The following is a 15,919-nucleotide window of genomic DNA, read 5'->3' as shown; positions in this document are numbered from 1 at the left end:
CGGCCGCCAGGCGCCGGGGAGAGGCGGGTCTCCACCGGCAGGGTCGGGCGGTGGGGACCGCGGCCGGCGCCGGTTCCATGGACCTGACGGCGGCCGCCATGTGCCGGGGAGAGACGGGTCTCCACCGGCAGGGTCGGACGGCGGGGACCGCGGCCGGCGCCGGTTCTATGGACCTGACGGCGGGTCTCCACCGGCAGGGTCGGGCGGTGGGGACCGCGGCCGGCGCCGGTTCCATGGACCTGACGGCGGCCGCCATGTGCCGGGTAAGCGGATTTCCATGAGCAGGGTCGGGCGGCGCGGCGCGGTGGGCCGGCACCAGTCCGCTCCGGTGGCTCACGGATAAAGGACGAGGAGCAGCGGCGGCGCCGTCGTCGACTGACAGAGACGCCAGCAGAAGCACTGCCCACAGAGGAGTGTGCGCCAGCTCCGATCGCCCGCCGACCAGAAAACACGGGCTGCGGACGCAGACGTGTGCGAAGCTTCACACAGTGAGAACTCCTGTTACAAACTGCTGTGTTGATATTTGATCACTCGGTGTTTTTAGTCTCTGCCAGTTTATTGTCGAAGGTAACCCTTGCTGAGGTATCTTATCAGGCTGGGCGATGTACGGTACCTTAATATCCTCAGGCCGACAACCGTTTTCCAACATGCATGTTGCACATTAAAGATGACAGTAAGTAAGCCGTACTGACCACATGTTCAAAGAGGTCGATAGAGCGATTCACAGTGCGTTCGACGAGCGATTTGGCTCGTCTAAATCGTTAAGCAAAACTTATACCGTGCAATGATGACATCGATAACATCCACAGGTATCCTGATACCTTGACACAGTGAGGCATCCAGGTGCCTTGTTGCGTCTTGTTTTGTTGCTAACCAACGTTCTAAAGGCTTCGTAATTTTTTTCGGGTCTGAGCTTTAATGCACTTTTAATAGTAGTGGTTCCTAACGGTAGGCAAGTGGCAAGTTGATAATTTTTACGAACGGCGACTTTGCGGCCCATCCATGCATTTCTCTTGCTGTTGGGCCTCACAGCTTTGGCATCAGAATGTCCTGAGAGCCACCGCAAGGCACCGCAAAAGGCGCAAAGCTCTTTACCGTTCCGTTAATCCGTCTGGCGCTCGGCCACTCTCGTCACCCTGTACCAGCGTATCAGCTGCTATTTGGGAACTCCTCGGCAAGTAACTCAGCCCGGGCGAGTGATTGCCAGTCGGCCAGACTTTTTCGGTGAGGTGTTAAAGATTCCAGTGGCATTTCAGGTGTTTGCATTAGACTTGTGGCTAGCCAGACGTCAGTGGTAGGGACTGCTGACCATCTATCTGGTTGCTGGCACTGCGGTGACCATGAGAACGTCTATCACAGAGATTCTAGCAGCGGTGAAGTCATACGCCATTCACTTTGCTGAAAGTCACGTCGCAAGACGTATGTCACATGGGCTTTGTTGACCAGACTTCTGTCACAGAAACCTTATCACGGAGGCTTGGATCTGGTTATGGTCTGTATGCCTGCCACTGAAACTCTGTTAACAGTTCAAATATGTGTCACGGATTCTTTGCTGATAGCTTATATGTTTGTACCAGAGTCTGCGTAAACGGTGCAACTGTCCACCACGGCGGTTCTCCGAACAGTTCAGATGCAGGTCATTAAGATCCTGTTGACAGTCCAAAGGTCTGTCACGGGGCTCTCCGAACAGGTCAGATGACGGACGCAAAGGTCCTCTTCGCAGTCCCAAGATCCATCACCAGACTCTCCTAACCGCTCTCTCCTAACCGCTCAGATGCAGGTCACAACGGTCCTATTCACAGTCCAGGCCTCTGTGACTTCGATTTCGTTGACAGTCCGTGTTCCGTCCTTGGGGGCTCCGTTTGCGGGCATAACGTCCGGCACAGATATTCTGTTAACATCCCAGAAATCCTCTTATTTTTGTTATCCGGCGTGCCGGCTGTTAGTGGATTATCTGGACAGCTTTGCTGTGCCGTGCACCAAAAGCGATCCACTAATCTGGGCGTTGTCTGTGGCAGCGGTTATCAGAGACAAGCTTATGCAATCTCTGCTGCCTTGTGCATTTCCTTGGCCCCTCGCTGCATGGTTTACTGATTGTTGGCATGCCCTCGCTTTTCGCCTTATTGCTTCTCTTTTTTGCCCCGGCGCGGTAATGCCGACATTGTTTATGTCGTAACTGGCCCAGTGCCTGTGTCCATATTACGCCGAAAGATCTCACGAATTTCTTGAGAATGCCAGAAGCCGCCATTCGCTGTTGTGTGAGAGGTAACTATAAAACGAACTCCTTATCACTGTGCCCTACTAAATTGTGTTGGTGAAATGACGCACTGTACGCTGACGCTTCGCAGGTGGAGCCACGTAGGCTGACATTCTGCTGATGCTAATAACTATCCCTCCAGGACATTCGCTCACAAGACCAAACTCGCCCACTGAGTCAGGAAAGTGTCTGATGCGTCGTATGAGAGAAATGCGGAGACAGGTCCTTTGGGCTTGGCTGTATTGCTTACGTCTCTCTGCAGCACAAATGTGTGCGAGACGATAGGATGCTCAGGTACATGAAGCGCCATCTCCTTCGTGATGAGCGCAGCTACAAACTAAGGTTAACACTAACATACATACAGCAAACGTTCCTGCCTTAACTGCCAATACGTCAATATTCCACTCGGTGCGCCTGTTGAGAATTAGTTTATTAGCGACGCTGTGCTGTAACGTGGCCACAGACATTGTTCTGCCGAATGAGAAGTGGAACCTTCTACCACTTCCTTGATCTCGTCACAGCCAAACAGCGCACCCAGCTTATCAGGGCAGCTTATGCAGCGCATGTCGATTGTACGACTAACAACCTAAACTAACGGACGGCGTAGACACGATCCGCTGGTATCTTTTACGTGCTCTGATGGCACAGGACATTGGGGAACGACATCCGCGTCGCCATGTTCGGTTGCTGTGACTTCGGATGCATACCCAAGTTTATTTTTTTAAATGTTATATTTACCTACCTGCGAGTGGTGGCCTCATACCACTGCCCGAATTCACAAGCACCCAGCTGGTCATTTTCTGCTGACGAATTTTCATCTTTCGTTCGTTGTCAGCAGGTCATCTTCTGATGACTACCTGCTGACTTCTGGTTCTGATACAGATTCAGATCTCACAGGGTGTGAAAAAGAGATGACAACTTTCCCCACCACGTGCGAGCTGGCACGTGGCTGGCACTGGCTGGCTGGCTTTATGTCACTCGAGCGCAATGGGCCGTGAGCCAGCCCCCACCCCAGCTCCATGTGAGTCACAGCATAACGCCTTGCTCCTATCTTTCCTCCACATATGGTTCTGGTCGGGAAGCCCGACTGTCGCTCCTCTGCTCTGATCGAATCACGTATCTCTTGCAGAACCCCGCGTTCGACAATGCTGGGCTGGCTAGCTGCACTGTTGCTGGCCTCCACGGCCTGCACCGCGACGAGGCCTGGCGTATCTCCATCGGCACAGCGCTGTAAGCCTCACGACCAGCACACAGGCGACCAAGCGCCTGTTGTATGCTGACGGACCCTTATAAGCCGACGGCCAGTGGGTCAGGACTGGAATGGGGATAGCGATAAGCGCTTTGAGCCTCGGGTCCCATGTTTTCGGATCGTTAACACATTGGCATGTCATTGCGACGCATTTTCCCATCCAGATGCCAAGGTACTAGGAGACCAGGTGGATGGGCTCCCGACTCCAAATGCCAGGGACCTAGGAGATCAGGTGGATGGTCTTCCGACTCCAGATGCCAGGGACCTAGGAGATCAGGTGGATGGTCTTCCGACTCCAGATGCCAGGGACCTAGGAGATCAGGTGGATGGTCTTCCGACTCCAGATGCCAGGGACCTAGGAGATCAGGTGGGTGGGCTCCCGACTCCAAATGTCAGGGACCTAGGAGATCAGGTGGATGGGCTCCCGACTCCAAATGTCAGGGGCCTAGGAGATCAGGTGGATGGTCTTCCGACTCCAGATGCCAGGGACCTAGGAGATCAGGTGGATGGTCTTCCGACCCCAGATGTCAGGGACCTAGGAGATCAGGCGGATGGGCTCCCGACTCCAGATGCCAGGGACTTAGGAGACCAGGTGGATGGGCTCCCGACTCCAGATGCCAGGGACCTAGCAGATCAGGTGGATGGGCTCCCGACTCCAGATGCCAGGGACCTAGAAGACCATATTCTAACGTGAAAAAGGTGGAAACAGAAAGATAACTGGTGATAATCCATCGGATTTTCATTTCATTCAATTTGGGTTACTACCTAGATCAAAAGTAAACCTTTATCTCAAGTTCATTGACGACTCCACCTCAGATAACAGGGTGTGAGAGCTGCCACTTAGACTAGAAAGCGATGCGTGCTTGAATTTTACGTGCTTTTTGGTGCCCGCATGGTTCATGTCAAAGTCAAAATTTCGCTGAAATTGTCTAGCACTAAAAACAAGCCAGAGGCGGAAAGACAGGTAGTGAATATTTATCAGGTTTTCATGTCATGCAATTTTGCATTAATACCAAGATCCAAGTAATCCGATATCCCAATTTAGCTGCAGATAACACGATCTGAGATCCGCCACTAAGGCTGCGAAACGATGCCTATTTGATGGGATCAACTTTTTTCTGCCGCACTGCAGCAGCGTCTTAATAAAGTGAGCTGTGATTTGTTCCACCGCTGCACGCGATCCCATCAAGCGGAAGGCGGCGCGGTGGCACCAGTAATGGCGATCCCATCAAGCGGCAGGCGGCGCGGTGGTACCACCAATGGCGATCCCATCAAGCGGCAGGCGGCGCGGTGGTACCACTAATGGCGATCCCATCAAGCGGCAGGCGGCGCGGTGGTACCACTAATGGCGATCCCATCTGCCCGCTAACACGCCACCTTCGGTCTGCAGTGCTGCTGCTGGAGGCACGGGACTTGGGCTACCTGCCTCCCATGGAGTCCTTCGGCGACGACAGATGTGGCATCAACGTGCCCGGCACCAACCTCGACGAGGAGGAGGTCCATCTCGGCGAATACCCCTGGATGGCTCTGTTGGGATACACCAGTAAGCGCTTACCTGTGGTATGAAGTGTGAAGCTGCCCATCGTGGCGATCATCCCGAGAGGGCTCTGCTGAGATGAACCAATAATCACCCGCGGGTCTGCTGATATTTGGTAGGGGGAGAATTTGCACATTCACCTTCACCTTATAGAATATGGAACGCAAGGCTGTGTTGCTCGTTTCGTGATCAGTACACTCGAACGGTGGCTTTATGGGCTATCATTCATTGTAGCGAGCATTTGCCGTCAGTGGACGGCGTTGAATACTCCACATAGGTATCCCTCGTTCACCCTTGCTGAGCATCGGAACTGACAATCAGACCCGCACCAGACTTCGCTCCACCGGAGTCGATTTCGGCTCTGGCTCACAGCATGTGGGGTTGACTCCGACTCTGACACCGAGCACAGCATACTTTTAAGTCGACTCGGATTCCAATCCGAACAGACATGGCTGATTCCCAGATTTTGTTTCCGATGCGGCTGATTCCGGTCACAAGTGATAAATAGTTTCATGGGCTGCATAAAAACCCACACGGGCCATATCTTTGATAACACTGACGTATCTTATTGCTCCCCCGTTGCACAAAGAACAGCAGTAGGAAGAAAATAACATAAGTAGATGTCTGCATTCCTTCATGAGTTTATTAATTGATGATCGTCACCAAAACGAAGCACAGTGTGTCTTTGACTGCGAACTGCGAACTGCGCGCGTGGGCGAATCTTGAAAGGAATCGATTCCGCTTTGGCGCAGAGAAACTTTGACCCTCTCCGTCGCCATTTCCAACTGCACCCGGAACGAGACACAACCCTACTGGCCGTCCCCGTCGCCACTTCCAACTGCACCCGGAACGAAATACAACCCTACTGGCCGTCCCCGTCGCCACTTCCAACTGCACCCGGAACGAGATGCAACCCTACTGGCCGTCCCCGTCGCCACTTCCAACTGCACCCGGAACGAGACACAACCCTACTGGCCGTCCCCGTCGCCACTTCCAACTGCACCCGGAACGAGACACAACCCTACTGGCCGTCATTAGATACTGTATGGTCTAAGCAATGCTGCCGCTCTTGGTTATCATTATGTGTGGCATTCCACTCACCCGGCCCGGGTTCTGCGGTTATGGGTTCATGGGTATAAACAAATGGGCTTAACATCATTAGACACGCATAAAAAGCACAGGGTATCTTTGTATCATTCGGGTCTCGTATGAGCTTAAACCAGTTAACCGAGAATGAAGTGGGATATTTGGCCATCGTGAAGCTGCTTGACGGAGGCCTTTTTGGTCCTTCCCACCCCTGACATGAAGGTGGCGACTGCGCGTTGTCAAATGACATTCCACATCCCTGCATCTCACGGCGGAGAATATTGGTTACTTAATGGTTACCGATGACGTCATAAATCAATTGAAGTTGAAATATTTCGGATTTTGATGTCGATTTGAAATTTGTATGCAAAATTCAGTGATTTGCTACCAAGTTGACTGGCTGTGCACCGCAGGAGGACTTCATTGAAAGAGCTGCCGTAAGTTTTCATTGATCCCACATTTCACCATCGATTTCGCAGTGCTCACCTTCAGCATGACATACGTCATAAGTCTGATCAAGCCAAGAGGTGTGAGAAGGTCAAATGGCATGCCGGGAAAACAGCTACCGCGGCGTGCGTCTGTAGGGTGGAACGCAAGCCGAAACCAAATACAAACGCATTCCAACATTGTAATGACAACATTTCATGAACTCAAATGCTAAGAGACAGGTCAGCATTGAATGTGCATATTGAATCTGTATGTGGAACGAAGAGGCTTCCAGATATCCTGCAAAGCGGCGTACTCTCATAGTACCATCCGCATATTGCATCCACTATTCCACGCACAGTCGATCAAGATTGGTCTGACGCACTGAGCCGTAGCCAAGCATGTATTTGGTAATTTATATGCAACAGACGTAGCTCTCGGATTGCACACATCCGTTCCGTCAAAGATCACCGTTACGTTTGAAGTCTACATATTCGTTAGAACAGTCGGTAACGCTTGTCTTCGCGCACCCGCTTACAGTGTCTTCTGCGGCACAACTGTGGCTCAAACCCGTGTTTACCACGTGGGAGTCGACCACGCTAATCACCCAGTCGTCAGCCCCCCCCCCCCTTCCTCACCTTGACACACACCTTGTGATGAAAGCTGAGAGTATTACTGACGTGTGATTGGCTGCCATAGGGTGACGAGCGATTTGCGTCAGGTTTTAACAGTCTTATTTAGTTTGATTGCCTGTTCGAATGTAAAGCGGACAGCGCGTCGGAATTTATTGACTGTAACTGATGTGACTGATATGACTTCACATGACCTGTAAGCCAAATAGCAGCGTGCATAAGATACATACCTTGACCCAGATGCTGATCTGTTTTACCTAGCTGATGATCTTATCGTAGATGGTGCTGTCGCAACCGGCGAGACCAGAGTCTCGGATGGCATATGTCGCTAAACCTTCAGAAGGCTTCCCATAAGCCTGCTCCTTTTTTCCTCTCAAAACGTCGAACACGCCGCAAACCCTTTTACAGACACCGACAGGGGCAAGCACTGAGACAAACACACGTGTGCAGATCTCTCCAGGACAGACAAACATCGCGTTGGAGATGGACGTTTACGACCGAGAGGGGCTGTTCTCGTGAATTTGGAAAGATCGTTCATCATACTGAGCCGATAGGTGTTCATGGTGGCGATCGCTATCCGAGGCCCGTCGCTTGTTTAGGGACGCTGCCACTTTCATGCGGCTGGTGTCACACGGAGATGTAGATACCGCCCGGGCGTTCTCATGCGACCCGTGCAAGCAAATCATCTTAGGTTGACGTCAGATTATACAAAAATGGAAGTAAGATGTGGAGCATTGTAACAACTGGTTTTCCAGACCAGATCCGGGGTCTTATCGGCGTAAATTCCCAGCATCTGAGTGGCCGTGAGGGGCGACGACTCATGTCAGCCAGCAGTGGCCGTCGTTCAGAAACGGCATAACTAGCCGTCCGAACAGGTTTAGCAGTGTGCACCGCTTTAGTCCGTTCGACCTCGAGACCGCGGAATGACTCTGGGTCTCCTGGGAGCATCCTCAAACCGTGCTTCCTCTAAGCCGAGTCAGATGGGACACCTTGTGCGCCAACAAACCACGTACCGTGTACCCGCAGGCACTACCACGCCCGACAAGATCACCTACAACTGCGGTGGCACACTGATCAACAATCGGTACGTGCTGACGGCGGCGCACTGCGTCAGCCGGCTCCCGAAGCGGCTGAGCGTCTCATCCGTCCGCCTGGGCGAGCACAACGTCTCCACAGAACTGGATTGTCAGATGGTGAGTACGCCACCACCACCGGCCAGGAGTGTTATCTGGTGAGTAAAACACCACCACCGGCCAGGAGTGTTATCTGGTGAGTAAAACACCAACGCCGGCCGGGACTGTTGTCTGGTGAGTAAAACACCACCACCGGCCGGGACTGTTTTCTGGTGAGCACAGCACCACCACCGGCCGGGACGGCTATCTGGTGAGCACGGCACCACCACCGGCCGGGACTGTTATCTGGTGAGCACGGCACCACCACCGGCCGGGACGGCTATCTGGTGAGCACGGCACCACCACCAGCCGGGACTGTTATCTGGTGAGCACGGCACCACCACCGGCCGGGACGGCTATCTGGTGAGCACGGCACCACCACCGGCCGGGACTGTTATCTGGTGAGCACGGCACCACCACCAGCCGGGACGGCTATCTGGTGAGCACGGCACCACCACCGGCCGGGACGGCTATCTGGTGAGCACGGCACCACCACCAGCCGGGACTGTTATCTGGTGAGCACGGCACCACCACCAGCCGGGACTGTTATCTGGTGAGCACGGCACCACCACCAGCCGGGACTGTTATCTGGTGAGTAAAACATCCATCCATCTAGCAAAACATCCATACTCCATTTTACTTCCTGCCAAGGTCTAGCAGCTACCGTTGCAGCAAACCGAAAGAAACAAGCGCCAATCAAACTCAACAGCCGAAATCCCAGAAGGCGCGAGACCGCCACTTACGGGGGCTCGGCCCGCTGCACCCTCGATGCAACCATGGCCTGATCGTGCAGACTTCTGCAAACGCTGAGCACAATTGTCATGGCACCAGGTAGTCGAGGTCTGCATGCAAATATCCAATCTAAATCCAGCCTCCAGGTACTGCAGGGCATAACATCCTCCTCGTGGAATACTCGATGCATCTGCAAATCATTACGCCAATCTTCGTCTAAATCCGGCATTTGACATTAAGCGTTCCGAACGTTTGTCTACGCTGCCATTTTTGACCGACAAAGCTTGCATTCCAACAGTTAGCACCTATGTGCATGCTGTCATAATCGTGTCAAACAGACCGCAGAGGGAGATTTGCCTTCAAAGTTTGGTGAAAACGGATCTACATAAGTCGTTAATTACAATCGTGTGGGCGTTCCAACGGCACGCTACATAGCTCCACTCAGACATGTTTTTTCGTGTTTTCAAGGCTGCACCACTTTCAACCACTTGCTGTGATTCAGAATGTATCTGTTTACCGGCAGCGCTGTATTTATGCAGGCATAACTTGGCGGTAATGAACTGTTACACACGCCCACACACACCCACCCACACCCACCCACACCCACACACCCACACACACACCCACCCACACCACACACACCCACACCCACACCCACACCCCCCACACACACACACACACACCCACACCCACCACACACCCACACCCACACCCACCCACACCCACACCCACACCCACACCCACACCCACACCCACACCCACACCCACACCCACACCCACACCCACACCCACACCCACACCCACACCCACACCCACACCCACACCCACACCCACACCCACACCCACACCCACACCCACACCACACCACACACCCACACACCACACACACACACACACACACACACACACACACACACACACACACACACACACACACACACACACACACACACACACACACACACACACACACACACACACACATACACACACACACACACACACACACACACACACACACACGCACACACACGCACACACACACATATATATATATATATATACATATATATATATATATATATATATATATATATATATATATATATATATATATATATATGTATATATATATACATGCGTAAATCATCTCATGCATGCTGTCTTTTTTGGTTGCTGAACACAAACATTTATATATTGTGTACGTGTATGCTATCTTGATCAGATTACCACCAGACGAACATATCAGATTAGGCAGAAGAGAGGTTTCACGAGTAGCACCCTACCTAGCAATACCTAGCTGGCCGATTGTGTGGCGATGCGTGGTGCTGTCTGCACTGCTCAGATTTGTTGCAAAATCATGGTGGTGTTTCTGTTGAGAAATTAACCGTGCTTTTACAACGCTTGAGAAATGAAACGTGACAGTCATGCATTTTCATAAATATTACGCTGGGCCAGTAAGAATTAATCAAATGCTGTCATCTGCCGAAAAGATGTAAATGAAAATACTTAATGTGAGGAAAGGAAAACGCCATTGTTGAACGGGCATTCACCAAACGTGTACTATTTTGACTGAAGTTAGTCCGGCTGAAAGTTGTGTGCGTTGGCGGGGGGTACATTTTGGCAGCTCATGTCCACTCCCTCTCTCCTTCTGCGACTCTGGGAGTCGTGTGGGAGGTTTAGAGCCTAAAGTAGACGCTAAAATAAAATAGCATATGCTAGACGTATGGAATGACATGAAATGCCTCTGGCATGCACGGCAAGCCGATAAAATAAAGAATAAAGAGGGTGATGGGGTCGCAATAAAAAGATAACTATAAGAAAAACAGGTTTTGAAGGGCGTTTCATTGCATGCACATACATAACGGGCTCCTGCAGCCTATCCCATGTGGTCTTCTCGGCATTACCACCAGGTGTCTGTAGGGCAGTGCTTAAAATCGAGGTGTGAACACCAATCCCTTTTCGACATTTACGCCGTCTTGGGCTCGCATGACAATCACCTGGTCACCTGGCGTCCAACACGTCACAGTCATGAAGCTTCCCCCCTGGTTGACAATCACCCTGGTCACCTGGCGTCCGACACGTCACAGTCATGAAGCGTCGCCCCTGGTTGACAATCACCTGGTCACCTGGCGTCCAACACGTCACAGTCATGAAGCGTCGCCCCCTGGTTGACAATCACCTGGTCACCTGGCGTCCAACACGTCACAGTCATGAAGCATCGCCCCTGGTTGACAGTCACCTGGCCACCTGGTGTCCGACACGTCACAGTCATGAAGCGTCGCCCCTGGTTGACAGTCACCTGGTCACCTGGTGTCCGACACGTCACAGTCATGAAGCGTCGCCCCTGGCTGGGATCGGATTTCTCAGGAATGTTACGGCTCACTGGCCATGTACCTGGAGTTTACACAGGCCCCTCCTCCGCGCATCACTTGGCCATGAGCAGGACATTAAAGTGCACCGCAAGGAATCTTCCAGTGATGTGCCGCGGTGTATAATGTCTTCAACCGCGTCGTTTGCGGTCCGCCGCGCGCTGATCTTGCCCCCCCCCCCCCCCTTGCCTCCCGTGTTTGTGCAGGTCGGCGGCCGGGAGGTTGTGCACTGGAGCCGGTGCAGGACTTCGGTTATCGAGGAAGATCATCCCGCACGAGGAGCACCACAGGCCCGTGAAGTACCGGAACGACATCGCGCCTGGTGCGGCTGGACCGGCCGGTGCGGCGCACCAGTGAGTCAGAGTCACAGGCGGGGCCGACGGCCGACGTCCTGGCGCCGCTCTCCGCCCTGTCACAGGGCCATTCTGCACGGACAGTCTCGCGGCATGACCATTAGTGCCGAGTACCGCGGCGTGTGCAAGACTTTGAGCTCGGAACACGCGACGGTAAAAAAGCAACTTCCCGTTTACAAACGCACCATCGGTCAAGGGCTTCATGCCGTACTCAGTTGCTGATTTATATATATATATATATATATATATATATATATATATATATATATATATATATATATACATTGTTTCGTTCCCAAAAGCCCAGTTGCTTACAGCGGCTATCTCCTGATTTATCCACCGGAGGCGGGAAGGGTTTGAGGCGTGTTGGGCGCTCACTGTTTGACCATAACTGACATGACCTGTGGCCGGAGGAAGTGGCCGTGCTAAATTTCGACGGAAGTTAAAAGGACCATGCCGAGCAATGTGACAAGTAAAACTCTGCCGTTAACTTGGTACTTGGATAATCAGATGATATGACCAGGACCACGCGTCAAGTACTGCTTAGAGTGAGTGCTGATCCCACAAATCCTGGCAAGCAAAAGGTTCGGGCAAAATAGTAAAAATGGCTGATATATATATATATATATATATATATAATATATATATAGATAATTATATATATGTATATATATTTCATAATATCATTATATTTTACGCAAAGAATGTTCGATGCATAACGCATGCTTTGCATTTGTATTCACCCATCGTAAGTAAACGAAGTTGTAGCTTTAAGAGTATATGCAATGTGGAGGCAAACGAGGGATGAGCATTCATGTATGCATTGTTCATAGCAGGCGCCCTCAATACGCACATCCCCAGTTGTCCCCTTATCGGTACACGCTATTTCGATTGACATGAAATGACCACAGCTTCGTAGCAAATGCGTATGAGTACGCGTACACGCGCCGATCGCCCCGGTTCTTAACACGGGCGCACGTTCTCCTCTTGAGCTATAAACGCACGCTACGCTTCGCTAACATTATGCGCCACCGGTCATTCCTAATGCCGTGTACGCGCCCCTCTCTCCTTACTGCGCCTCAGGACTACCTGGTGCCGGACATTCCTCTCAATGCAGTGTTTGAAAATGTGTGTAAAAATGTCTTCCCATTAGACAATGCAAGCATGTTTTGCTTTTGGACTCAGATTCATTGCTCGTAAAGGAAATAATTGTTGCACTGTTAGATAGTCTTCCTGTCCGTAAAAAGTAAATAGGTCTGTTTATTCAAGCGTAAACAGAAGGTTAGAAAATGCCCTCCTGTGATTGAAATAGGTAGTATCTCAATAACTGCAGGATGGGAACATCTCAAGAAATGATTCAAGAAAAGATAGCCATGGCCACCAGCTTAAATCTAGCAGGGAAAGCGTCGTTACAGAAAGTTCTTAGGTGTCCAAAAAGGCGTCCGGTGTGTGCAAAACTAGGACACGCTACCCTAGATGTGCATACATACAACATTGATATACCTACGATTATGATCTTTCATCAAGTATGATTTCCAAGCGTAATGTTGCAAGCTCTTCAACCTCCAGATCTTACAATACCGGCTATGCTAGATGAAATTGGTGATACGGCCGACTTAGACGCAAGGGCCCTGACATTCAAAACATGCTTGCTGGGTAGCGGTTCGCCCTCGTACCGCCACAGCTTGGTGGCAGATGACTGTGACACCGATGCGAACGCCATCTGCAGGCGTCGTTAAGTGCCTGAAGATTATTGGTGTCATCGAGCATTTCCAGTTTGCTTACCTGTTGATGGAAGCAATCAGTGCCAGTTTGTTTACCTGTTGTGCGATTTTTCAGATTACGTTCGGCCCATCTGCCTGCCGTTCGACGCTCAGTGCGGAGAGCACATGTGGGCCAGGAGCTCACTGTGGCCGGCTTTGGCGCCAGTGAGTATGGATGACTGCCCCGCCACTGAGTGGGAGAAACACGTCGCTGCGTCCGGAGGATGCATTTCACCCCCATTTGTACGCCGATAATGGGGCCCGCGGCGGCGTCACTGAAGCCCGGATACGGAGATCAAAACAGCGTCGAAGTCGGGCCAGTGCCGGACGTGCAATGACAGCGGGCCAAGGGCGATAAAGGCAAAATTATAAATATGGCCTCAGGGTGTGTGTTCGTTCATGGAAATTTGGGAGCTGTCTGGTTTTAATTATTTTGCGATTGCTTTGCTTAGGTTGGTGTATATTTCAAGTGCCAGATTTTATACTTGGGACGATTTACATTAAGTACGTTGTGAAGCACGCAAATTTTATTTTGGACCGCACGAATTTCCATAGTTTCTTGTTTGATAAATATCTGGACATGAAGATGCTTGTAACCGAACATGCCCACTAGATATTTTTACCAAACAACCGCAGCTTTTGTGCAAGTACCCTGATGTGATGGTGGAGCTGCGAAGTTCATTTGGGGGCTTTTGCATCTAGCCTTCATGTATCTTATCAAACAGCGATAGCCTTTGCCGCGGTTTATTGTCTTTGAGACACCGAATCACTGCACATTGGCATATGTACGTGAACGTAGACGCCTCTTCTTAAATGTAACGTAACGGAATCGGTCTTGGAAAATTGCGGGTGACATCAGAACACAATAAGCTGGGTGATAATGATGTGCATGTTCACCACATCCGTGCGATTTGTATTCGTCCGTGGTGACTCGGCAACTCGTCTGTTCCAGTTCGCGGCCAAGGCGACACCGTGCGCGAGCTGACCGTGCCCGTGGTGGGCAACAAGGAGTGCTCGCAAGTGTACCGGAGCTACAGGACCCTGATCGGAGCCGAGCAGATCTGCGCTGGCGGCGAGCGCGACCGCGGCGCGTGTGCCGGCGACGCCGGCGGGCCGCTCATGGCCATGCCCGCGCCCGGCCAGCCGCACTACCTGATTGGCGTCGTCTCGTTCGGCCCAGCCCGCTGCGGCACCAGGAACGTGCCCGACGTGTACACACGCGTCACCGAGTACGAGCAGTGGATCGTCAGTAACATGCGCGACTGAGGGCCGCGGCGGCGGCCACTGCTGGGTGGCGCGGGGGGACGAATGACTGCTGTCGCGCGTCGGCAGCAGGCAGCGTGATTTGACTCCGTGCCTCCACGGAGCCAGGCCAAAACTCCACACAGTCTAGCAGGGTGATGGGTTGGGGTCATTATGCACTTCGAGTAATGTTATAAAAGCGTAGGCGCTAGGGTTGAAATGGATTCTCATTCTAATCCGTCGTTGAAAGGTGCACCGTGGCACATGTGGTTTAGAAGTCGCAGTCAGGGCCCTAGCTGCGGCTGTCCCAGCCGGGTGGAGTCGTCGAGCCAGGCTCCTCGCGCCTACACAGCACAGCTGACGGCGTCGGCATGGCCCGACTGGCGGGCCACCTGGACGACGGTCAGTCTTGCGCGGCGTATCAAATTATGCTGATCGTGGATGTGAATCTCACACTGCGCTTTATCGGCTGCACTTCTACATGGTCTGTCGCGCTTAGGACTGAGCTGATTTGACCGATCTGAAGGTGAGCCGATGAAACCGAACCGGGACTTGAATGTCATGACCAAATTGTTCATTGGTTGACAATTTTTATCATTACAAGCTCGTATTAAGCGGCGGCAGTTGGTTGGCCTTCTGTATAAGTTGTTAAATGTTTAGTAACGAGTCCAAATTACGAACATTAGCATTTGCCATGGGAGTCCACGACCCCCCCAGGAGGACGAGCCTTAAACTGTAGTACACCCCATATCATTACACCTGCGGAGCTGGCCTCCGCGCGTCTGATCGCAGTTGAAGCAAGGCCGCTTTACAAAGGTCGGTTAGCTGAAATGCGAGACACGTCATTGGACATCTGATGCCATGCGGGGCATGGCAGCGCGCTGGCCCCGTGTCCTGGTCGTGGTGTGTAGATGAATGGTGTAAACGCAGTGACTTTTGTGCGTGACTGGGAATACAGTGGAATTACATCCTGTTTTGAGCAGCTGAATGCGTGAGGATGCTGTTTTTATAGTCCAGCCGTTTAATCCTTGAAGGACCAGACCTGCTGGCTAAAGGAATAATCACTCGTCCAGGGCCTGCTCCAAAACCCCATTGAAG

At 51.9% G+C, this 15,919-nt stretch overlaps 1 protein-coding gene across 1 annotated transcript; it reads left to right on the top strand.

The window, feature by feature from the left end:
- The first annotated feature begins 339 nt into the window (after nucleotides 1–339).
- Nucleotides 340–14,865, top strand: LOC119097836 (phenoloxidase-activating factor 1). Its single transcript, XM_037220790.1, has 7 exons — nucleotides 340–488; nucleotides 3,387–3,487; nucleotides 4,897–5,049; nucleotides 8,214–8,380; nucleotides 11,670–11,697; nucleotides 13,694–13,744; nucleotides 14,532–14,865. Exons 2-7 carry the CDS (start codon nucleotides 3,403–3,405, stop codon nucleotides 14,843–14,845), a joined length of 798 nt encoding a protein of 265 aa, XP_037076685.1. The 5' UTR covers nucleotides 340–488; nucleotides 3,387–3,402; the 3' UTR covers nucleotides 14,846–14,865.
- Nucleotides 14,866–15,919: the final 1,054 nt, after the last annotated feature.

This window comes from Pollicipes pollicipes, unplaced genomic scaffold (genome assembly GCF_011947565.3).
Source record: "Pollicipes pollicipes isolate AB1234 unplaced genomic scaffold, Ppol_2.1 Scaffold_4530;HRSCAF=5331_pilon_pilon_pilon, whole genome shotgun sequence".
NCBI classification, from domain to species: domain Eukaryota; kingdom Metazoa; phylum Arthropoda; class Thecostraca; order Pollicipedomorpha; family Pollicipedidae; genus Pollicipes; species Pollicipes pollicipes.
The sequence above is the reverse complement of the archived record's forward strand: the minus strand, read 5'-3'. Positions and strand labels throughout refer to the sequence as shown.